The sequence below is a fragment of the Homalodisca vitripennis genome, chromosome 1 (genome assembly GCF_021130785.1).
Source record: "Homalodisca vitripennis isolate AUS2020 chromosome 1, UT_GWSS_2.1, whole genome shotgun sequence".
In the NCBI taxonomy this organism is placed as follows: Eukaryota; Metazoa; Arthropoda; class Insecta; order Hemiptera; family Cicadellidae; genus Homalodisca; species Homalodisca vitripennis.
The window spans coordinates 96516412-96543111 of NC_060207.1; the positions used below are offsets into that span (position 1 = coordinate 96516412).

Here is a 26700-nt window from a genome sequence, read left to right on the forward strand (position 1 = left end):
TTTGAATTTAGAATAAGACATCATTTAACATTTTAATCAAAACATATGAACATAGAAATGATTAACTGAAAATAGAATGTCAAAATATCCATTACACCTGTATTCTCAAATGTAATTTTTTCTGCCTCGGAAGTTATCTCTTAATCCCGCCATGTGATAAAATTATAGGTTCATTATAGGTATCAGTGCAAGCTACTGAGCAGATCTCAATTGAGGACGAAGTTATAACAACTCCCCCTCTCTTCTCTTAACCAACTTAAAACTAGACAGGCAGACGTAATAAATTGATGACCTTGAATTTGACCAGCTCACTTCTCCCGCCGAGTATTACAACTGACTATAGCTAAAGAAGAGGGTCACTTAATGCGAAAGGTAAATTACGGGAGGTTGTGGTGGCCAGCCTGTCACGAGCAGAACAGCTGTCTGACCAGGGCACTCTCTCGCTCTCCCTCATACTCGTAGGCGCAATTGACGTTTTGTTAGCCGGTCTTGCTCGGTTGTGTACGAGTCCGACAGTGATGGCTGGAGAGAAAGGTTTGCTGTCGGCGCTTTCTACAGCCGGATTTGTTTTTAGTGTTTTCATAGTGTCATCATCGCTTTTCATTGAAAGATGGAAGCAATTCGTGATAGTTTTGTGCTTTTGGTTTTTCTTTACCGAAAAACGCTATCGGTCCTTTTACTTAGGAGTGCAAACTTTCCCAAGAGATATGAGGTATGTCATTTTTAGGTTATGTGTAATTATAATTTAATCAGACACTGATAACTAAGAATATTTCTGACAATACTAATTAAAATAATTATATTTCTCACTTAATGATGAAGAAATCCTATTATTATATAAAATAGCTTACTCTGCGTTTTTACCTATATTAATGTTAGAGACAAATAATATTAGGGTGTGGTGTTGTGCCGGTTGCATGGATATACTTGAATGAGAAGGTTCCTTTTTATGCTCGCATAAAGTTAAAATTCCAAATTCATTATCCTAATCTAATGTTTATTTTATACATTTTTAAACTGTATGGGTCTGCTATGTTCTGAACACTGCTATATTTATAATGTTCACTTCCTGCAGGCTGTTAGGGTAAATGGTTTTGATCTTAGTTAAAACACTGTTGGTTAAAATTTTAAAATTTATTCTGAATATAGCTCTGCTATAAAATATCAATTACCTTGTCTTATTTAGTGAACAAATTTTTAGGATATTTTGAGTGTTTAAAATTGTTTTGTGGAATACCACTTTACTTGAAATTTGATGAACCAACTTAAATTTTAGCTGGGCCTAGGCAACTATAAAAATTTTAGTCAATTATATATTTTTTAAAATTTTTATCATTAATAAATTGAGTTTGCTTAAACTGAAAAGATACCAAAATTCAAAAATATAACGTATTCAAGTTTTTTATGGAAATAATCAATAAACTTAAAATTTATATTCTTTAAATTATACATTCAAGCTTATATAGTGTATATAAAGTGTGTGCGCGCATGTGTGTGTGCGTGTGTGTAGTGTAGTGTAGTGTAAGTGTGTAGTGTGTAGTGTGTGTTAAAGGTGAATTTGTGTACTATTTAAATTGAATTGTCCTTGTAGTTGATTTTTTAATATAAAGTATACAAAAAAGCACATTTTATGATTCTTTTACTTATCTATAAATTCTCTTAGGCCGCTGTGTACATTTTTGTGAATTTTAAAATTGATGAATAATGGTTAACACATTTACTGCGGCAGACATCTTAACATACATAATATGAGTTAGATTAGTGGATTTCATTCAGTATAGAGGCGCAATGGATATGTAATACAGTAAACAAAAAAATTTGTCATAATAGATTGTACATTTAAACAGCAAGAGACAGATGGAAACTGTTTTTCAGGAAGTAAGCTACTACATTATGAGTGTTACAGTGCTGAAAAGGTTTAGTTTGCATACATTCACCTAGATTAATGTATTCAGTGTATCATTGGTAGCAAAACAGACACAAGTAAATCGTATTCTTTAGTTCTAGTAACAAGTTATGAACTGTGGGTTTCTATTTAAGTAGAGATCCTATGGCATGTATTTTGTGAGATGCTTTCTCTTTGGAAATAATTCACTATTAAAACAATCTATAAAACCCATGTTTTTTAAGCGTGTTGTGGATGAACAAACAAGGTTTTGAAGAGAGGTTTGCTATTAGGAATCAAAGTAGCAAAGTGGCAGTAGATGTAAAACACTCTTTAATTACAGGCACTTTGACCTCGAGTAGAGTGGAGTTTTGGTCACAGGGTCCTTGTTCACCCTGGGGTCAGCTGTTTTGTAAACAATGGTGCCCCTTACTGTCAATCTCCATATGTCACAGTTGTGAAACATAGTCATTTAAACCTAGTACACTAAACTGTATTAAGTAGATTTATTCTTAACAGAAGAGATATTTAAATTATATATATATATATATATATATATATATATATATATATATATAATTGAAATGTCTCTTCTTTTTTGTTAGAATCATTACTGATTAAGATTAGTCCTAACTGGATATATAGGATATATATCAACATAATTTTAACAATAAGAAGTGGAATAAATTAATTGGACATGTAATTCGCTGAACATTAATAAACATTAACTGGTAACTGGTAAACCTTCCTTCTGTCCACAGGATATTTCGAGAATGAATATATCCATGTAGACGCAGAATTTTGTATGAATCTTCACTTAAATACAGGTAACATTGAGTTCGATGATGGTGCATACATGTCTTATCATAAGTGGTTGCTAAACTGATAAATAATAATATTACGGAAATATATAATTTCCCTACAAAGTTTAATTGGAATCAATGGAAATTACAGCAGAACTTAATCAAAAGCTGTTTGTTATACTGTTCATGCCCATATTACCCATATCAAATACACATGTTTATTTTCGGATGTTGGTTTTCGGTTCTGGGAGCCACCATGGCCAGCAAAAATGCAAAACTTGAAATCCTATTGTGAACATGATTGCAATATGAAATCTGCAGAAGAAGCCTAAAATAAATTACTATTCACTATTTAGGTGTGTTGTGTAACATGTTTCACTGAGGTTTAATGCAGTATTTCAAGTCTATAGATCATTTCATTATTTGATAGATAGAACAACCGACAACCAGATGGAAAAGAAATTTAACATAGCCCAACAAACTAAAGAGAAACTGTATCAGCAAACCAAGTGATAGATTTCAATGACTGTCAGTCAAATTAAATGGTTAGACATGCACCATCAGTTTATTCTTGTCTATGTGGGAATGAAGTTTCGTTCAAAATTTCAAGTCTGCAAATGAAATCTTTCTAGAGATGTCTTGCCAGTGTTTAAATAGCCAGTGTGTAAATAACAGAAGTCTACACACTAAGTCACCATAAAATGATGTAGGTGTTAATATATCACATGTTAAGATATCTTATCGTTGCCATCACGGTTACCCAATAAAAAAATATTTCAACACTGCCAAATACCATATAGAGTAACTTGTACCATCATCGAACTCAGTGTTCTTCTTTTTGCACAATTTCAATTTTATAGGTCAGTTCGTTTTCAAAATATCGTGCTGACGGATTAACAGAAATTAAATTTCTTCAGATCCTGGAGTGATAGGGGATAAATTGAATTAATGGATATTACATGATCAATTATTGCATCGTATTTGAAAAACATGTTTACTGCCTTTATTGATCATAATTAATTTTCCCCAAAATGTCTTTAATTATGAATAGATTTAAGCCTGTTTAAGTTGAATATTTGTATTGGGCTGCAGTATAATAAGCGGCCACGAACTACCAAAACCAAAATGTGGAACCGCATTTACATTTGGAAATTTCAAATTACTTATAACTTATTACTTATTTTTAATTACTTATAATTCAGCAGTTTTTATACGTAAAAAGGTAATAATTTAGTTATGAATAAATATACATATAGTTAGGCTATATGTATTTATTACAATGTAACAAACAAAACATGTAACATTTAGTTACTTTTCACTATTTTGAGTGATAAACATGTACAAAAACTTGTGACATAAATAACACATATACATCTACATTTTACTCAAATACCTTACAATTGATTTTACTGTATTTGAATTAATTTGGAGCAATATTGCTGTTCAAAACATTAAAAGGAACTGGCAGAAAGTAATTAAAAATAACTATAATTAGAATGTTTTTGTATTCAATAGTTTAGGTATTTTTAATCAATAATTTAATACCGTGATTCGATTGTGGTGATGGCTGCTTTGTAATAAAAATAAAACTACCATAAATGTGGTAAAAATAAAATATTGTAACTAAACATACAAAGGATATGAAACCAATGTAGAATTTCTTTGACTCCAGGACTCCGACAAATAAGATTCTTTATACATTTGCATGTATAAAATCCCTTTTATTTAGCATGTATTCTTATCTCTAACATATGCCTTAAGTTTCCTTTTTGTTCCTTTAAGTGTCGGGATTTCTCTATATGGTAATAGATAAAGGTGTCATGGTTTCATTTTTTACATTATATCTATGGAGAATATTCTGAATACTGAGACTAGTAGCGTACAATACAAGCAAGACCGAAGATGGTAGCACATATTCTTTGCTCATTCAAAGCAGCCTCTCGTAAAAGGTTAACTACTTTGGAAAGGTTACTATGCTACCAAAAGAAATGGCAACTGTGAACCGTAAAAGTATTTTGCTCTTTTTTTAACTTCTATTTAAAACCTTTTAGCAAAATTAGCAGGGTTATATAATAATAGACCAAAATTGGTCTCAACTATGGGGAATAGCAGTTTCTAACTCCTCTTTACAGTAATAATAATAATAATTATAATAAATAAAATACAATACCTAAATCCTTGTTAAATCTAAATTTGCCCTGGATGCATAAAATACAAGCATGCAGTATGAATCGATAATAATGAAGAGGTGACGTTGCATATAAATAAATGGCTTGATCAAAATAAATTTGTGCTCCATTCTATTTTGTAGATATGAAAACCCCAAATTTATCTAAACTTGCATTTTTAAATCAATGTTAGACACAAACTTATAATGGTTTGCAAACAAGTTATCACAGAACATTATATTAATCTGAGAGGCCTATACAAATTGTTCATTTTTTTCTAGCAACTAGAAAATCAGCCAGGAACTCAAATGTTTTACCAGGAAAAGCAACAGTAAAAATTACAAAAATTGTAATATAGAAGAGGAGATAGATCTATCTATAAAATATTCACAGGTTTAGGCGACTTATTGTGTAAATTATTATTGTTATTTATTGTCCATTCTACTTGGTATCATTAGAATGTAATTACTGGAGAAAGCTGGGTTTGGAACACTTACAGAGATAGATATGATTTTATCAAATACACTCTACAAAGAAAAACAGTTACATTGAGAATGATAATGTTAGGATAGATAACTAAGTGATGCTTTGTTATATTTTCTAATATTTAAAATCAACACCAAGAAATGTAACAAGTTTGAAATATTATTTGTTGTACTTTTATTCAATCTTATTGTTTTGATTAATTTTTGAATGATTATTGTCTTATTGAAGTCAAATTGCTACATTTTATTGTTACTGCATCAAAGTCTGTGTAACTTGTATTACGCCTCTGAGGACTATGGTTGAAGATCTTGAACTGGGTGAATGCAAATTTCAGACATCATTCCATGACGTTATAGTAAGTAAATGAAATATATTTACTTATATAATAATTTAATGCAAACATGCCGTTAATAGTATTTAATACACAGGGAGTTACTTGGCAATAATTTGAGTGTTGTATTAACTGTAGGCCTAAGGCGAAGTATGTGTGAACCCTATGAATTGTTCACAACAACTTCGAGAGATTTAGATTTTAGGCATTGGGATAGAAATAGATACTGCTTTACATTTGGTGGTGGATTCTATTTTTGGAATATACAAAAATTGCAGATGATCTTAATGGTCCTCTTGGGATGTTGCAAATAAGATTTTAAATATTGATTGTGTGTAAATAAAAATTAACGATTATTATACTGAGCTTTCATTGCAGAGTATTTACATAATAGACAGTTTTTTCCATAGCTTAATTTTCTCTGAAAGTTTAAATAGGTTCTATTAATATTTCAAAAGTAAAATATGAACTTAAAATTTCTACAAGAAGTTATGAGTGTTGTGATATGGAAAACAAAGTCAGCACTAAATTTATTGGTATTATTCCTATTTTAGTAGTACACCAACCACAAAGGAAACAGTTTCCATTTGTAAATTAAGTTCATGGAACTTTTTGGGGGAAAACTACACATGCAATTTGAAATTTGAAAAAAGTTGGTTTTTTAAAATATAGATGTATTCTCCAAAATTCCTTTTTTATGTGATTTTTGAAATCTTTTGCTTGGAGCAGATTGTTTTGATCAGGTCAGGTTTTTATGTAAAAACAACTATAAATTGTTTTAGAAGTTTTAAGGCAATCGTAAAATTTGACTACAGAAAGCAAGAGTAAATCATTCATACTACCTATTGTCATTTGTAAGTGTATTTCATGTACAGTTGATGGAATAAACATTCATTCATTCATTCATTCCAGTTATAAAATGAAGTGACGCAACGACCTGTGAATCAGTGAATGCTAGTAGTAACACAGTTTTAAAAGTTTTAAGGAAATCGTAAAATTTGACTACAGAAAGCAAGAATAAATCATTCAGACTACCTAGTTATAAAATGAAGTGACCCAACGATCTGTGAAACAGTGAATGCTAGTAGTAACATCTGGATACAGTAGTAACATAGGTACAGTAATAAATATTAAGTTCTTGTTAAATCTCACAGAAGGTGCACACAAGAATTAATTGAGACTATTGATAGTATAGTAACAGCTCCAACTGTGTTGATTGTTGAGAGAAGTAGCCTTGACAACCCATTGTGTTGATAGCAGCTTTCGCTGCATTTGTTGAGGCAGCTTTCACAGGCTATGCGCTCACTCAGCAGTTCTCCTAGGAACGTTTACAGTGTGCATTCTGTATAACTTAGCAAACGTTGTGTAGGAAAAGTACCGAACAGCAAGCCATCCCTATCCATTTCCATTTCAAACTTTCAATGCAACTGACGCATTCTGATTCCTTCCAAAAATTTTAAATTTTGAACTAAGATCAGGTTCTGAGATGAAGTTATCCAATGTTGTTTTTCCTTCATCAACATTACATATATTATGATCTTCGCTTTCTTCAGTGTTAGGGTTGTTGCTAGAACTGGTTGTGGCTATGTCTACTTTAATTTCAACTAGTTTAATTCTTATGTCAAATAATGTTATATGTATATCCTTTTTTACTTTCAATTTTCTTTTGCTTTTCTTTGCGTTTTTGAGCACAAGATTTATATTTTTAAGATTTATGTCCATTTTTAGTTATAACCGTGTTTTTGAGATATACAGTAAAGCAATAGTAAAACTAGAAAAAGTAGGGCATAGTGTGATAACTAAAAGAATAGAATATGCATTTTCGTTGGTTTTTCTTGTAACTGGGATTTTATTTTTATAATGCTGTCTTAAAAAAATCCATACTTAAGAATTTTTATAATTTATATATGAAATAAATTAATTATTTGCATTCATGTACACTTACATAGCTTAGCGGAAAAGAAAGTTATTAATGCTAGTATTTAAAAAGTATTAAAATAGTATTTATAAAGAAATGTTTGGTTAAATTAAACGTTTACAGTGTGCATTCTGTATAACTTAGCAAACGTTGTGTAGGAAAAGTACCGAACAGCAAGCCATCCCTATCCATTTCCATTTCAAACTTTCAATGCAACTGACGCATTCTGATTCCTTCCAAAAATTTTAAATTTTGAACTAAGATCAGGTTCTGAGATGAAGTTATCCAATGTTGTTTTTCCTTCATCAACATTACATATATTATGATCTTCGCTTTCTTCAGTGTTAGGGTTGTTGCTAGAACTGGTTGTGGCTATGTCTACTTTAATTTCAACTAGTTTAATTCTTATGTCAAATAATGTTATATGTATATCCTTTTTTACTTTCAATTTTCTTTTGCTTTTCTTTGCGTTTTTGAGCACAAGATTTATATTTTTAAGATTTATGTCCATTTTTAGTTATAACCGTGTTTTTGAGATATACAGTAAAGCAATAGTAAAACTAGAAAAAGTAGGGCATAGTGTGATAACTAAAAGAATAGAATATGCATTTTCGTTGGTTTTTCTTGTAACTGGGATTTTATTTTTATAATGCTGTCTTAAAAAAATCCATACTTAAGAATTTTTATAATTTATATATGAAATAAATTAATTATTTGCATTCATGTACACTTACATAGCTTAGCGGAAAAGAAAGTTATTAATGCTAGTATTTAAAAAGTATTAAAATAGTATTTATAAAGAAATGTTTGGTTAAATTAAACTACACCAAAATAGTATGATTGGCATTTTAAACGGTAGCAACTTGTGAGATAGCAAGAATAATTAATTGATTAATAATAATGACTTGTAATGACAGAGAAGGTAATGACAACGTCAATTAAGATTGGTGGGAAATACCAGCTGAACTCGGTAAAAATAGCCTCCTATGGCAAATTATGGGACCCAGACACGTATTATTTGTATTATATATCTACAATTTTACACACTCTAGAACTTACTTATTACTTAAAAAAGTGTGTTAAGTTTAGGATTTTTTGTAGTAAATGTAATTTTTTTATTTGTGCCTGAGTATAAGGAAGTAAAGCACTTTTTTCACATTACCTGCAACATTTAATTTCATATATATTGAGAGCACACTTTTAAGATAAATATTTATTGTAAGTAAACAGTCGGACCAATAAACTCAAAAAAATATTAAGTATAAAAGTTGACAGAATAAGTTTTTCATAAAAGTATTTTCTGAAAACAAACAAACAGATATTCACATAGCAGCTGTAAAGCATTTTAAGCACTGGATTGTTTTTAATTAAAAGTGTGTAATTAAAATACATATACATGTCAGCCCGGGCCCTCTGTGAGACTGGCCCCCTATGCATTTGCCTTTTAAGCCGCGTTTACACGAGGCCAGTAGGCGGGCAGGTTACTTGGAGCAGGCAACCTGAGGCAAGTAACCTGCCCCGTGTGGACGACCACACTTGTAAATCACAGGCAAGTTGCCTGTCAACCTGCCTGGTAGGTCGACTTGCACGAGGAGTAGACAACCTGCCCTCCCACCACTCGAAAACAGTACCTGCCACACAGCCTGCCTTGCACTGACGCCGTGTGGACAACTGATTGATGAGCAAGTGAGCGAATTGGTGACAAACAGTGCTTTATTGGATGTTTGTTTATTGTTTAAATTGCTAACTTTTATATATTTGTGTAATACTGTACAAATTCAATGGCTCCACGTTAGACCGAAGAGATGACAATTAAGTTTTTGGAACTTTACAAGGACCAGCTTTGCTTATGGGACCAGTTTTCTGAACTGTAAAAGAACAAGAATGCACGCGAATCTGTCCTTGGTGAAATAGTTTCCGCTATGAAAATTGAAGGGTTTGATATAACTGAAGCTAAATCTAAAATAAAAGCTTTACGAACAGATGCATTACTGGTATCTCTCCCTTAAGCCACTCTCTCACCCATAGTTTTTTCTTTTCCAGTTCTTCCAATAATATTTCACTGGATTCACTTACAAATTCCAGTTTAAGATTACGCGTAATTTCTTGTACGTCATCATAAGATAACACAGAAGATGCACTTTCTGCCACTTTAATACAACTTAATTAAACACTGGCTCGCTCACAACTGAGTCGTATGGACAGGGTCAACGGCAAGTCCCCAGTACAGTAACTTGCGTCAGGTTACCTGCTCCAAGTAACCTGCCCGCCTACTGGCCTCGTGTAACCGCGGCTTTAGTGCAAGTAGGCTACAGCCTACCAGTATGTAACTTGTAAAGAAGAACTCTGTTCCCCGGAAGCCTGAGGGCCCAGACGCTGTAGGGTCGGCCCTGTTACTAACGAGCTGCGTCACACAACACGGAGACGTTCTCACTGTCACTCTCTTGACCTTGACCTAATCCTCTAGTAGCAGTATCATAACTGTGTGTAAGCGATGCCCTCAAGGTTATATCATTCCTTCAACAACCATGTAGACAACAAATGTACGTTACTCGTATTTACTTTTTACAAGTTTAACATATTTGGTTGCTAAACAATACAGATTACTGCTTTAATCCTCTATAACTTCGTGCTCTATAACTGAAACTTCTATTAATGGCGTAAATAATCATCTTAGTGTTGCGAAACTACAAATAGGAAACCTTTGCTTGAAGCTTAACCTGATTAGTATACCCTCATATAGATACAAGAAAAAAGTGGGAGGTGTAACGAGACATAAAATGTCAATGAGAAAATGCGTGAGTACGATTACACAATCCTGGTCCTTAACATATAATTTATAAAATGCTGTCAGTGAGAAATGCTGTTGAATGCCCTGTAAGCGACTAGGGACGCCACGTCGCCCACATCCGATGGCGGTATGTCTAGACGACGGGGGTTACATTGAATCATTGGGTCCCACCCTCTCAACAGCCCTCTCAATAATTGAGCCCAATTCATTTATATACTCAGCTTTAAATAGTTACGAAAGCGGTGGGAGCCGGTCGTCTAGAGGATGATTCTTAGGAGATCGGAATCCATGACGTCATCGTCGTGGGGAGATACGACAGTCTGAAGCTATCGTAGTTTAATACTGTTTTCTGTCCTCGATTTATTTGCACACTTAAAATAATATAAGTTCAATTCAGACTGCAAGCTTCCAGATTTCTGGTTTTAATATATATATATATATATATATATATATATATATATATATATATATATATATATATATATATACAGGGTGAATATAAAGTCAGGACCCCCCCCCTCTACTTTTTTCTATAGGTAATATAGGGAGATATCCTTTGGGTAGTGGTGCAATATGGAAGGGAAGTTTCATTTTATGATATTGAAAATTTTTTGTGTCCCCCAAAAATGCGAAAATTTGGGGGCAACCCAAAAATTTCAAATGTAAACCCCTATCAAGTGACCCCTCATTTTAAAGAGCATGAAAAACTTAAATAGTGGTGAAAACCAGAGATTGCTATCTCTTTCCTAATCCGAAATAATAGCCAATATAACCAGAACAATTTTAATAACTCACCACGTCACGAAGTCACGTCACTTTATTGGGAGATGTGCATGTCAAATTCGTTGTGTTTATATGAAAATTGGTATTTTAGGTTTTCGCTGATAGTTTACACGGATCATAAAACTAATGGTGGAAGAGATTTTAATTTTCTTGCTTTGAGTCTTTGTATTTAACCGGTTCTTTGTATCGTCGGTGTATGGAACATTGTTTTGTTCTAGATACACAAGTGTTTCGTAAGAATACTGTGTATGTTTCAAAGACGGTTTTTATAATTACTGTAATCTCTGTCTAATCGATAGCTCTGATACACTTTGTGTTAGAATGAGTGATGTGAACATAATGTCTGTTTATCACCTGCGGACTCAGAATTGCAGGAGGATTTGTGTTTACGACTGTTTTAGATTACTCACAATACAATGTAGTAATAATAGTAATATAATCTAATATAATAGTATAACATTTGTAATATAGTTTGCTTATAGTGTGTACAATAGAAAATATGTATATAGAGCTATAAGAATATTCACTGTTTTTATTGATATTCCCCGTGTGAAATACAATTCTGTATACAATAAGCCCCAGCACTCATCTCATGACATACCCAGCTTTTTACAACATGTTTGGTTCTCTTACTTAAATTATTGATTTTCCTTCCAGTTTGCTGATGGATTTTGAAATCAAAATCTTGTTTAATAATGACATCAGTCCTACAACGGCAGGCAGTTAACGGTGTGAATGGGATATATAATGTCTCACGTGTTTTGTTTTAGTAGAAAAGTTTGATCCGTAAAACGTTCTTTTTCTTACAGTTAGTAACACATATAAAAAAGACTTTACCTTGTCCTGATTGGTGAATGAAAGAATAATATCAGTAATTGTTATCATGTCTTCTTAAGGGAAAATAATGGCCATACGCTTATTTTATCCATTTTGGTTTCAATAGAAATAATCTGAAGCCAAAACTTACCAGTTTTCCTTGAGTATCGTTATGTTCACGTACGTACACGAGTACTAGTGGTGGTAGATATTAAAATTCTATCGTTGTAAGAAGACCTTGGTCTCCGGCACTATGATGAGTAGGATAGTAGCTCCACGGGCTAGCGGAACACGAAGCTGCTGACAGCTCCTTGCACGCTGTATGTAACAATGTAGTAGTGGTCAGTTCGGCTGTGGTATGTCGCGTACTCGTATCTAACTGTACAAGTCCTGGGACGCTTTGTGCAGCTAACGGGGCTGTTTGTGTCCCAGTCGCACGCTCTGTATTGTTGAACTTCGGGTTCAGATATCTTTCAAATATTGGGAACAATTTAATGCTATAACACTATCCTGTCATATGATCAATAAGAATAAATTGACATATGATCATATAAATCAGTAATTGGGTTCAAGTTTTAAATGGTTCTGGATGTTTGTGAATAAAGAATTGAATAAGGTGGATGTTTTTACGCCTCAAGATTATCCAGACGTACTTTTTAGTTGTGATGGTTTGGGTAATGCCAAATTCAATATTTATCAAAAGCTCTAAAAGCGTGAACTTCCATTATTACAAATCATATTTGCATACTTTTGTGAAGTAACATATCCGTTTTGTTGACTTTTCAATTCACTAAGAGAAAAGCAACAATAAATATAATTAAAACCATACGTAGTTGAATAAAGCTTGTTTTTAAACCAAAACACATCGTAAGTACTAATCATATTACAGGACAGTACCATTGGATTACTTTATTGCCAACATTTGAAAGATATAGGTTTGCAAGTATTTAAATTCATATGTAACACTGTATAGCATACAAGACTACACATGAACTACGAACAAAATCATTTAGCTACGCCTCAACCACAAATAATGAGACAACTCGCAATAGGTTTTTCTTAGAAGGCAAAAATCAAGAAGGCCGCAAGTACAACTTCATAACGACTAGGTCTCCAGACATCCTCAGGAGTGTGAGCTGTACAATTTTACAAACTGCAGTGTCATCATGTAAACAAATTTGAAACATTTTGTAACAAAACTCTGATTATGATCTGTTGCATATTTTGATTGTCTGGAAACAATGTTGCCTTACAGTGCTGTAAATATTTATAACACAGTTTTAAGCCAAATATGAGTTAGAAAAGCTAATTTTAATGAAGTCGATTGCTTTTTTTGTTTATCCAAATGAAAAATGTAGTATCGACATCCTTTACTATAAATGTTAATCCCATTTATGGGAGTGGAAAACGTGATCCCTTTCTTACCTCAATCGAGTTAAATTCTTTATTTTATTTTATTTCACAACTGAAAACAAATGTGCTAATGGCTTTTACATATATTAAAATATATTTACTATTTTATGAATCGTTATTATTTAGTATTACAGTATTATTTTCATACTTCATTGAAATGTTTATATGTATGTCCTGATCAATAAAAGACTGTCCGTGTGATTTAGCCTATTGGTTATACATAGAGCAGGTCATATTGGTAATAATTTACTATTTATTACTACTACTCAGGTTTATATTAACTTTACCAATCAATAGACACTACAGCTCCATGAGGTCTTTGACCTTGTTACCCCAGACGCTCACCCGCATAGTCCAGGCCCATCCAAAGGATCCTTGGTTTTCCATTTCCGTGTAGCATCGATGATGGCATTAACGAATTTCCTGTACACTCTGGCGTCTTCCACCTTCAAGAAAAAAATCAACGGAGTCTTTGGATCTTGACCGTTCAGCATTTGTATATTTCCCTATTGGTACGGATTCGTTAGTCTGTCTCATTGATTGTTAATGCTTCATATTCTTATGATTATTTAGCGCTAAAATAGTGTAATTTTTGTCGATTTTGTACCATAAGGGTCCCTCATGTTTTATAACTGGCCGAAATAATTTATGCTTTTGTATATGTTCAGCTTTTAGGAGGTTGTTGAAATAAACTTCATTGCTATTTGAGGTTCGTTGCCATTCTTATCAGGAAAATACTTGTGTGGCTGAGAGTGTCAACATTGTAGAGTTTAGGTAGTTAAGTGTTGCTATGTATCCTATTATTGACGGTTGAAATTCATCGCTGATTTTCTTTATTACTACTCGTACGTATCTTCACCTTCTTTATTGAGATCTTGAATTCTCCTTTATAATTTCGACTTTCTTCCTTTTTCAGTATCTTCTTTTCCCTTCTCACAATCTATTTTGTGCTCTCAGTTGCTCTAGTGTTACTTGACATTATGAAATCTCTAACTGTATTTTTTGTCCACATCTCCTTACAGATATCATCAAACAATTCTCGTCTTGTTGTTTTTTCTCCTAACCGAGTGTATCGTTCGCAGATCGAGTATTCTATTGGCTCCTTTGAAATTTCACTTTGAAGGTGGTACTATCTGTCAGGTCCTATTGTTGCTTGATCGGATGCTGGTACGTTAGAACAGTGAACGTTTTTCCTCTGCTTACTAATTTGTCCAGATAGTGATCTTGGTCGCAAATCGGTTCTTGATGGGCTCTGATATTTATTGTGGAATCCATTATCTTTTGGACACCAAATCATTGTCTATTTGGTTGATTCTTCTGGGGCGATGTATTCTCTTGTGTGCAAAGTTATACTCCTGATAATACTTCCAGGGGAAAATGTGATTAAACGTCTTTTATTGGTTTTTTACTTCAAATGAAAACCAGCTTTAAATCCTTCATCTCACCAGCTGTCACATGCAGTAATGCTGTGCAATGGGTAGGTAAAATATTGAAGTCTTAGATGTTACTGTTTACATTGGCAATACCTTGCCTCTATACAGAGTAGTGGCGAACGTACAATTATCGGACGATACTGGAACATAATACGTACCAAGATTACCCGCGCAGACAGGAATGATGGGGTGCACAGCAACTAAAGCTAAGAGCGAACCAGATTTGATAGTGAAATCTTCCTATTATGACGTCGTAGAAAATCCAATGGCTTTTAAGTTCTGACAACTCAATCATCAAGCGAAGTGTGTTGGTTTAACTCTTCACACGAAGTTGGCTATTTGTCCTTGGTGGTGACGTCAAAGCAGGCAAATATTTGTGTATAAGTTAGTGGCCGTCAATCTCTCGACTTCCGGCCTAGTCACCTCTCGTGGGCTTGTTCAGCTGTGAGGACGTAAGATTAAGTACTTACGAACTGAGCTTCACAGCTGAGACATGCCTATTTATTCTTTGAGTTTTTATACTGGAAGTGGGTGTCTAACTTCTGCACCGAGCGCCGCGCCGCGCTGAAAACTGAACACCGAGCTTTTTATTTCATATTTGTAAGCAGTAAATTAGAGTGTGATTTATGTGAAACAAATAATTATGGTTTATTTAGAATTTTATCTCCTCAATTGCCAAATAATATTATATACATTTTAGTATAATTAAGATAATTGGATTTCTTTCTTTCATTGCTTTGATTTATGTAATAAGGTGCAACATTTTACTTACTAATAATATGAAAACTCAAATAATTTGTACAGTATTGCCCTTTTAGTACTCTATGTATTTCTGAGAACTGTGTATGGTGTAATATATTAAGTCAAGCAATGATTATATTGTACTGTATTTCGCCTGGTTGATAATTAATTACCTCCTAAGAATGCAATAAAGTTTGCATAATTTTTCGCAGTCTGCATTTATTAATGATTAAACATAAGTATAGTCATTAAGTTTGACCAATACCAACCTTAAACAATTGAATTTAGGTAGATAAAGAAAAAAGTTTACCTCGAATGGATTTAAAATCGGAAGAATTTAGTCCCGATAACGTAACACTATTACATCAGTTGTAAGCACAAAACCTTACGGGATATTTAATGTCAATTTTACGCAACTTAAATTTCCCATACGTGAGTCATATTCGATCTGCTTGTGCATTGCTGCTTTTAATTATAGATAATCACCGTTGCCAATACAATTATAAATGTAACGTCAAATTTACAGTCTATAAAACAGTTTCTAACTCATTTGTTGCAAAAATTGACCATAAACTAAATCGCAAACCATGAACTAACTAAAGCAAGACTTTTACGTATTATGAAACCAGGGATCGTTTCTACTTTGTGAGGTTGAAATATGTTTATATATCGCAAATACTGACGTATTTAGGACAAGAATTATATAAATTCTAGTATATTCAAAATTATGGAAATTGTTCAGAATTTATGAAAGTATCTTCAAAATTCCAAACGTCATCTTTAGTCTAGATGTAGTGGAGCAATGAGGAAAATCCTTGATAAACGCTGTGACCTTGATGTAGAACAAACAAGAACAAACATCAAACAATGCACCGTCAGCACCGACGTGACGCAAGCAAGCGGCTGACTCGGCCAATCACCTGTGTCAATTTCCATGAATTGTTGTTAGAAATATTGGTATTATTTGAAGCTTACAGGATGTTCAAGTTACATTTGTAAAAAATAGGGAAATAGTTTATAAAATGTAAATAATTTCTATTTCAACCCGAATCCTGGAGTAAACAGTCGTAGTCATTGGAAGAAAAGTAATCCTAATCGAAAAGAATAAAAGTAATTTTAGGTGAGATAGTAAATCTTTTATTTTCTGCGCATCCTAGAAGTGAAAACTGCCAGGAACTAACACCCCGATGACGCTAGCAACTCTGCACAAGTTATGTGACAAATTAAGAAACTTCAATTGTTTTTTTGAATTCAATTGACATTGGTCTGGTTTGCTAACACGTTGTCCGATGTTGTACGATTTCTGAACGTTTGTTTATATGGACAGGCCACTTCATAATGTGATATGTGTATCTATCCGTCAGGCCCATTTCGTATGTATGAATGTATGTTTCACGATTAATGTAACACATATTATAGTCCGATGTTGTAATTTTTCTGAATCTATGTTTATATGGTTAGACCGTCTAAGTTTATAAATGTGATGTTTATCTATCCGTCAGACGATTTTCGTATGCATGTATGTTCCACGATTACTTGACCGATTAACACACGGTAATGGTAGTACTTAATACGCTCTCTCTATGTTATCAGTAATGTTTCGCATAATTGGTTATTCACAAAGTATGTGAGCAAATTCCATCAGAACTATTAACCATCAGTTAGCAGTTTTTATTAGTGTTAAATGTTGAGCGTGGTATCGTATCGACATATAGGCAATCAATATTTTCTGGCTAAGGTCAGATATAATCCACTGTTATCAGCGACCTACATAGTGGATATCAGCAGATAACATGAATACTGTCTTGTCAATAGCAGTCTCTTTTCATTGATTTATTTCTCAAATACAATTCATCACTTTTATTGAAACTTCATACTGTGTAGTATAATTGTTAATAATAAAATAGACTTTGGTAGAAATTGTGGTTGTTGTCTTCACCACTTCCATGTTATTGGACATCAAACATTTAAGACTGTATTTTTGTTATTATATTTTTGGCAAATTTCATACTTTTTCTCAAAAGCTGTTCACACTACAACCTCTAGAGTGGTTTTATTAGATTTTTCAGGTGATTTTCCTTATAAACCCACCTTATTTGAGTTAAAAAGTAAGAACAAAACATTTCAGATTCACTTAATTTCATCAGGTGAACTGAAAACAAAGCAAATCTTTCGCCAGCCATTACTCACTAATGGAGTGTTTCCGGACCTACCTTTATATAACATTTTTTTCTTATTTTTAGCTCTACAATCACGTCTTAAAATATTTTACCATATTTCTGACTCACCCTGTATAAAGAAAATATCACTTGGTCACAGTTCACATTTTTAGCGGGATAGGCGAGTTAAGAGGAGTTGGATGGTCTTTATGTTAAATTTAACAAGTTCCATCTACCTTTTTTTACACAGTATAACAGATAAAGGGTTGGTTTATGTTTTATTTTAAAGTTCGAGCCTTGATCTTTAATATGAGCAGACAGTTGTTTTATTATACAAGAAATAAAAAAATAAAATTTTCTTAAGTTACTTTTTAAAATAAAAAATAAAAATTTGCCCTAACATTTTATTTTTCTTTGTCTTGGGATTTCCTCTGCTGAAAATGTTAAGTAAGTCTAATTTTCTAAAATAATACCGTGATATCTTGAGTGGTTCTTGAGAAAAGGTACATTGATTGTAAAATATAAAACTTTCGGAAATCGAACATTTTGTAAAATATATGAAATTATAAAAGTAAAAACCTAACTTAGTAGCCTACATTCCTGGACCATATGAACTCCTGCTCTTCATAATCATCCTCAAGTTTACTTTTGGCTAATGCTTTTTCATGCATTTTTTCAATTTCCGGATTGTACTCGTAATTTGATCAGCTTTCTTCATATGCTCAATGCAGTTCTTCCCAGGACATATTACAATTTTCTACAGAATCTTTCATTTTATAATATTTTATACTTATCTTGGTTGTATAGCTATGGTTTCACAGAAACCTAATTCAAGTATACGTTTACGCTATTTAGTTTCTGTGCAGCATTTTTAGTTTCACCATGTAAGCATCTGCGCAGCAGGGCAGGGTTTACCAGGTCCTTCTATATAGACTTCAATTTTTCTATCTATATGCTGTCAACGTAACTGTATAAATACATATCTTACTAGAGTAAATGAAATGTGTACTGTGTAAAAGTCGTATTTGTCAAAGAACATCAAATTTTTGCGAGGGTGTCTTTTACACGCACTTACGTTTTAGGTCATAACTGTTTTAATTAGTAACAGAATATAATAATCTTTGTGTCACATTTGGCCTAAAAGTATATTTAGTTAAACTGAGAAAAATAAGGAATATTTTGTGATATTCACCATCCAACTTTCCTGAGTATCTCTAGGGATGCCCTATAAATGGTTGAGATGCTGGTGACCGTGATCGCGGTTTCAAGGTGATCGTCTGCATGTAAGGCAATCAATCGGTGGACGTTGGGGTCAGGCACCATGGTCGTAGTGGAGGCTATTTCTGCATGTTGCGTTATATACCACAGACGTTAGCACAAAGCGTTTAGCGGTCGCTAGCTTTCCCTAAATGTCTAAATCAATGGTAAACATTTGTTGTGTAAGTATAAGGAGGGACTTTGGGAAACTAAATAAATCCTCTCCCCCACCCGAAAACGAGCGGTAATACTATAAACCCCCTCTCCCCATTCACGATGTATGGTCCTTGCCTGTGTTTAAATTAGGCCTCTACAAATTGATGAATTAGGTACTGATATGTTGGAGAAAAAAATAACTTTGACAGCAGTCATGTTACCAATGAATGAGTTCTTTAGTTATTTCGATTTTATTGTTATTCCAAATATAATAAACAAGCCCTTAATGGAAAATAAATCTAAATTTATTGGTATTTCAATGTTAATGTTATCGTTACACGTGGTGATAACAAACATTAAAAGGCAAACGAAAGCATTACTCACGTTATCGACTTACGTTGCTTACGTCAATACTTATCGGCACATCTAGACCAAGCAATCTGCCACAAATTGACTACTGTATGAACATCTTAATATAAATCTGTTGGTTTTCTAATTGTTGGTTACGTCTTTTCCATTTTCCGAAATTATTATTTCGTAAGTGTTACGACTATGTATATTTTTAATTGTTGTAGAAATTTGATAAATAGTTACAAGAAAATTGTGCCCGAACTTTTTATGCATTTAAAGAGACAATATATATTACAATTAGTATTACGTAATATAATACGTTGACTACGGCAGGGTAAGAAACACTAGTCAAATTCACTCAGTATAAACCAACAGTGAATATGTTAACTATTTGCATTATAGTTAGACAGACATTGTACAGTTTTAGAGATTTGATCGACACTAGAAAACTATTCAAATTATAAAATAAAACAGCGACAGCGAAACATATTCTTATAAAGGAATAAGAGTACATTGCATTCTTCCCCAGCATTTCTTCATCTTAGCGCGTGTTCAAAGTTAACCTTGAAACTTCATCAGGCGCGTGTTTACTTCCTGCAAAAGCTTATATTGTTATTTTGTAACGATGTCAGTAAAATGATGCTGCTGTTTAAATGGCAGCACATAATTTACGATGAATTTGTATTATGTCTTTTCAAACGTGCGTTTTTCTTAAATCGTGGTTGCACTAAATTACAACGTAGTTATAGCCGCTCTTGCTGGGCTACAAGTTCACAAGTGTCCAACCAAAATAAATATCATTTTCTTTGGTTTTATTTATGTTGAGCATAAAAATGTCGGCTCGAAATCTACTCGAGACAGAGTAAAGTGAGTCTTGCATCGATATGTCAGTCATGTATATCAACATTAACATCAATCAGAGTGGTGTCATTAGCGTAACAAATTACATCAGAGTCGGTGTTACAAGATATGTCGTTTACCATAACAAGAAAGAGCAATGGTCCAAGAACGGATCCCTGTAGGACTCCGTGCACAACAGCAGCTGCGGCCATTTACTGTGACAATCTGCTCTTGGCTGCCCAAATAAGGCCTGAACAATTCCAAGTTATAGTGATTTACACCGTAGTGCCTTAATTTTCAAGCAATATATCACGTGATACACAATCGAAAGCCCAGAGTGTTACCGCCGTAGCCTATGCTCAAAACCATCTAGTACACCACTAACCATGTGAGGGACTGCACTCACTGTGGAGATGCATTTCCTAAAGCCGTACTGGGTGTCCGAGACCAAACCACCTTCCTCGAGAAACCTTTGGAGTTGAATCTTAATAAGAGACTCAAAAACCTTCCCAAAAATTAGAAACACGCCTGTAGCTCTCCGGCAGTGAACTGTTTCCCTTCTTAAAAATTGGAGTGACCCGAACAACCTTTGACTTACTGGAAAATACACCTTTATTTAAACATGCATTGAAGCAGGCTATCAAGGGTAACAAGATATACCCGGCTATTCGATAGATAATAAGTGTCCTTACTTTTACTGCCCTTCATACGCCCAACCGTTTGCAGAATCTGGTCCACTGTCATAGAAGTCCACTTCATGTATTCCACTGGAGCATTAGCTCTTCTGACCATGTCCATCGGATTGAAGGGAGCAGCCTGAACATCTTGAGGCCTCTTCCGCAACACCGAGGAAATATTTATTACAATTATCCGGTGTAACCGAAACTGTCATATCTGTACCCGACCTTTCTTGCCTAATTACCTTCCAGGCAGCAGACCACTGCACCTTCAATAAAAGCAGCATTCATCTTCAGTTTACCATTTTTCTAGCAGCGCTATAGACTTGCTTAGCCTCCAAGGTTCTTGTTACCTTGACAAAGTCCCGATAAGACATTAGTCTCTCCCTCATCACTCTGAGTTCAGAAGTGAACCATTTACGTCTAGTAGGCCTAATGTTCTAAACCCTAAGTATCACTTCCTGAAAACAAAAATGAAATTCATTTATAAAAACTTGAAAAAAGTAATTAAACCTTGTTTCAGCGACCTTGACAGAGTTTACCACAAATTCCCAGTTAATCGTTTGGAGATGGTTAGTAAAAGTGCATAATTTATCAGGTGTGTTGCGTCTTCCAACACTAACAGTTTGATTATTCTCATTGAAAGGTATATTTGGATCTGTCATCCAAACATTGGCACAAACTGAGTCATGGTCACTCAAACCATAATCAATTATTTCCGAGTCAATCGATTTAGTCGCTAGGTCGGTTATTATACTATCCAAACACGACAGTCCTCTTGTTGGATTGTATTTCATAAAATACATAGCCTATTTAATGCTTTAAAATGATTTTCCAGCCTAACTGTATTAGTATCACGCTTGACGATATTTACATTAAAGTTTCCACTTATAAGAAAGTTACATTTATGTTTTTCCAAAGACAGAATCATTCTTTCGATGTTAGATATAACAGATCCAGGTTACCACTAGATGATCGATAGACAACTATTACAATGATCTGAAATGTACAGAGTTTTCGCGTTAAAACGAGCAGTTGCCGGTTACAGTAAATTAACAAAACGTGCTCAATCTAATCTTTTTTAAAAATTAAACGTCTTAAGTTTCTATTAATTTTAAGATAGGGTGGTTTACAAAATTACATACCCAAGAAAATGACTACAAGCTCAATAACGTTGACCAATGTCGAATTTTGTGGACCACCCGGTTAAGAATAAAAGTTAAGATAGTAATTTAATAACAACTTTAATGTCATACTATTCTAAAACTACATACTCAATTACAGTACACTTGTATCTATCTTGTATAAGCATTTGGTCTTACTCGGATGACAATTTACCGAGGTATGAAGTTTCAGAGATGCAGTTTGGTTCAAAAGCGCCCAAAAACGATAATTGTTCGTTGTTATCAGTATAAAAACTAGAAGTTATTGTTAATACTCGGTTTTAATATCGAATCGCAAAAATAAACAAGCTTCACTACAATGTGAGTCTCGTTATTATACGTTTATTAGTTAGTTTTTTATCAATTTTTAAACTCGGATATCTGTACTTATTTGAACAGAGAGTAGACATCAAGAGCTTTGGTCTTGATTTGTGGTTTAAACTTAACTATTTTTAAATATTTTGTTAATGTTGTGATTGAATTAGGTTTTCGTTAAATACACTTCCTATAAACTGTATTTGTGGTAGAAGATTGTAATTATCTCTATATAAGCTTCCTGGTGATTGGTGGTAGCGTAGTGTTACTGTAAATTTTATACACCCTGACCTGAAATTTGCCATCCTTTCATTAGTATAGAAGTATTATAAAATAACGATTTTGAAATAACTATATTTCAAAAATATCCCGGGAGGGCTCCCGAACCCCCTTGCTAATCTGGGCCATTTTCCTTACCCCTAACTCCCCGGTGTTTCGGACAACCCCGGAGAATATTTCTGGGTGTGCCATTGGTTTCAAGGGTTTCGAATTAAACAAAGTACCTGTATTTCTTATAATTTATAACATTTTAGCTCTTTTACATCCTCCCATTTCAACCCCAAACAAAAATAGTGTGGCGTGATTGTTTTAACTAGAGCGAATTCCTCTTACGATGTCATGAAAGATGAGGTCGTACTGTTGTTATGTAAGCAAATTTGTATCCTGCGACCCGCATCACGGGCTATGAGAATACAACCAACACGACCCCCCGACTGCGGCGCGGCGGTCAGGAAATCCTTTATTCTAACTTAATTTTTAACTGTATAAACATCATCATTAAGATGAACTGTGGCCATAAAATAAAGAATAAGTATGGTTAAAATCGTGGTGGCAATGATTGTCGCTCGTGTTTTATACTGATGGATGAAGGTCAAATCGGTAACCGATTAGTCGGTGCGATTGTCGAGGGGAGGGGGGAGGGGTGGAGGCGTCACGTGGTCTGAGAGCTTTGGTCACGCGACCCACTCGACGTCTGTGACCTGAGGTTTAATTATTCTCAAACGGATTCTTTGATTATATTTATCGAACGGTGCAGCGGATAGGGTGAGTAGATGAGGGAGGGGGATCACAGTAAAGGTAAGCATTGTACAATGATCTGAAGTTTATTAGTAGGAAATGGAAAATATATGGAGGAATTCATCCACCAAAAAGGAATAGTTCTATAAACTCGCAGCCAAGTATTCAATACATAACACATCATTTCTGAGATTTATCGAAATGAAGGCGTTATCAAGGTCTCCTTCGAAAGCAGTGTCAATAGTGATTGTTTTTCCACCAAAATGAAATTGATATAGATATAAGCTTACTAGTTTGTTTATTACGTTTTTTTGTTGTAAATTCAGCTGGTAAATGAGATTATTCCGTACACCTAGGTATATAAAATCTGTCTGCCCTCGGTATAACGAGCCTTGGTTATAGATAATATCTTAGCGATGTGTTCATTGGCCAGCTTGGTACGGTATTTCGTTCCACCATGGCGGGCGTTTAAACTTTGACATAATTGATATAGATATAAGCTTACTAGTTTGTTTATTACGTTTTTTTGTTGTAAATTCAGCTGGTAAATGAGATTATTCCGTACACCTAGGTATATAAAATCTGTCTGCCCTCGGTATAACGAGCCTTGGTTATAGATAATATCTTAGCGATGTGTTCATTGGCCAGCTTGGTACGGTATTTCGTTCCACCATGGCGGGCGTTTAAACTTTGACATAATTGATATAGATATAAGCTTACTAGTTTGTTTATTACGTTTTTTTTGTTGTAAATTCAGCTGGTAAATGAGATTATTCCGTACACCTAGGTATATAAAATCTGTCTGCCCTCGGTATAACGAGCCTTGGTTATAGATAATATCTTAGCGATGTGTTCATTGGCCAGCTTGGTACGGTATTTCGTTCCACCATGGCGGGCGTTTAAACTTTGACATAATTGATATAGATATAAGCTTACTAGTTTGTTTATTACGTTTTTTTGTTGTAAATTCAGCTGGTAAATGAGATTATTCCGTACACCTAGGTATATAAAATCTGTCTGCCCTCGGTATAACGAGCCTTGGTTATAGATAATATCTTAGCGATGTGTTCATTGGCCAGCTTGGTACGGTATTTCGTTCCACCATGGCGGGCGTTTAAACTTTGACATAATTGATATAGATATAAGCTTACTAGTTTGTTTATTACGTTTTTTTGTTGTAAATTCAGCTGGTAAATGAGATTATTCCGTACACCTAGGTATATAAAATCTGTCTGCCCTCGGTATAACGAGCCTTGGTTATAGATAATATCTTAGCGATGTGTTCATTGGCCAGCTTGGTACGGTATTTCGTTCCACCATGGCGGGCGTTTAAACTTTGACATAATTGATATAGATATAAGCTTACTAGTTTGTTTATTACGTTTTTTTGTTGTAAATTCAGCTGGTAAATGAGATTATTCCGTACACCTAGGTATATAAAATCTGTCTGCCCTCGGTATAACGAGCCTTGGTTATAGATAATATCTTAGCGATGTGTTCATTGGCCAGCTTGGTACGGTATTTCGTTCCACCATGGCGGGCGTTTAAACTTTGACATAATTGATATAGATATAAGCTTACTAGTTTGTTTATTACGTTTTTTTGTTGTAAATTCAGCTGGTAAATGAGATTATTCCGTACACCTAGGTATATAAAATCTGTCTGCCCTCGGTATAACGAGCCTTGGTTATAGATAATATCTTAGCGATGTGTTCATTGGCCAGCTTGGTACGGTATTTCGTTCCACCATGGCGGGCGTTTAAACTTTGAAATAATTCAGAACTTCGTTATTTGTAAACTTGGACAAATAATAAAAAGGGGTTTAAAACTATAACGCTTATAACATTCCTTAAAAGTGTTGTAATAAACAGGTTTTTATATCTGAAAGTAATCTACTTGTTCGTACATCCTACAAGAGAAGTTGGTAACATACCAGTTGTCACAAAATCTACATACACTTTTCCCAACTGAGCCGGAATGGCTATTTTAATTAAAGTTTGTTTATTATAATCTTTTATTGCTAGTACGGAATCCATTAAAATATAAAATTGCTACAAAAAGCAAAGAAACCAATGTTGACGCAAGAAGTGTTATAGTAGACACAGAGTGAGTGTCGATACAGGCGACCTGTGACTGTGCAGTTCCCGCAAGCGCCATATCTCACGCTTGTCCTCTGAGTATATTCTACAAATTAGTATAAAGTTAATTAATGTAACTTTGACCACATCTAGTACTGTTTTCATTAATTTGTGTAGTCTCTGGAAAGACTGTGGTAAGACTGTTTTAGTGCTCCTAAGTTCAGTGTACTGTTCTTTAAAAAGTTATTGCCCTGGGCCTATCGTGAGGACGTTGGACAATCTCGCACGCGACTGTCCGACCTCACCTGTGGTCACGGCTTCACAACTGCTCGCTGTCGTTCTTTGTTGTTGTTGTGCAGTGAAACATTACTCGGAATATTAAAGCCTCGTTTGCTAAAGTGTCACTTTTGGCGTTTGGAGTCGAAAGTTGCTGGTGTTACGTCGCATTCAGTTCTGATGATTATAAATTATTGTTTCAATTTTTAATACTCTGAAAATAGTTCCACCAGAGATAAGCCCATGAAATAGGGTTAAAGAAGAATAACTACGTGTTTTCCGTGTGCAATAATGTGTCGTTTGAAATACAATCACGACCACGTCGGCATCCAGATTGAAAAGTTGTCAAAAAACAACTAGTAGTTGCCTATATATTCATTAAACGTGACATTCAGTAGGTATTGAAATAAAGTTCAATTTGAATTGTAATAAAGCATGCTGATAAACTAAATATTAGTTTCTATCACGTTTGCCGCACAAGATTCTTAATAAAGTAGCCGAATAAAAATTTGGACTTGACACGGACGTGACGCGCTCCTCTGCGGCTCTGTGACAACTGGTGATGATCATGATTACTGCTGCCGCGCCTGTGGTGTCTACTGTTGTCAACATATACCATTCAATAAATCCAGCAGATCATTTTAACAACAAATTTACATTTTTTGTACCTGATTAAAAATAGAACATTTTATTTATATTGTTGAATGAAATAATTAATTTAGAGCTGTTCTCATCAGTTTATCTAAAAGTAAGAAACATATTAAAACCATGGTTTTGACATTATATTAGATAAGACATAATAGCATTAAATTAGAGAGGCTTATTTCTATTTTTAAATAGGCT

The 26700-nt window shown here is 34.0% G+C and overlaps 1 protein-coding gene across 1 annotated transcript in view; it reads left to right on the forward strand.

The window, feature by feature from the left end:
* The first annotated feature begins 421 nt into the window (after positions 1-421).
* LOC124367301 (long-chain fatty acid transport protein 4) overlaps positions 422-26700 on the forward strand; it is a 59428-nt gene continuing 33149 nt past the window's right edge. Inside the window, exon 1 of the mRNA XM_046824026.1 lies at positions 422-712. Within this exon, the coding sequence (XP_046679982.1) occupies positions 519-712 (194 nt within the window). The 5' untranslated portion in view covers positions 422-518. The remainder of the gene's footprint in view (positions 713-26700) is intronic.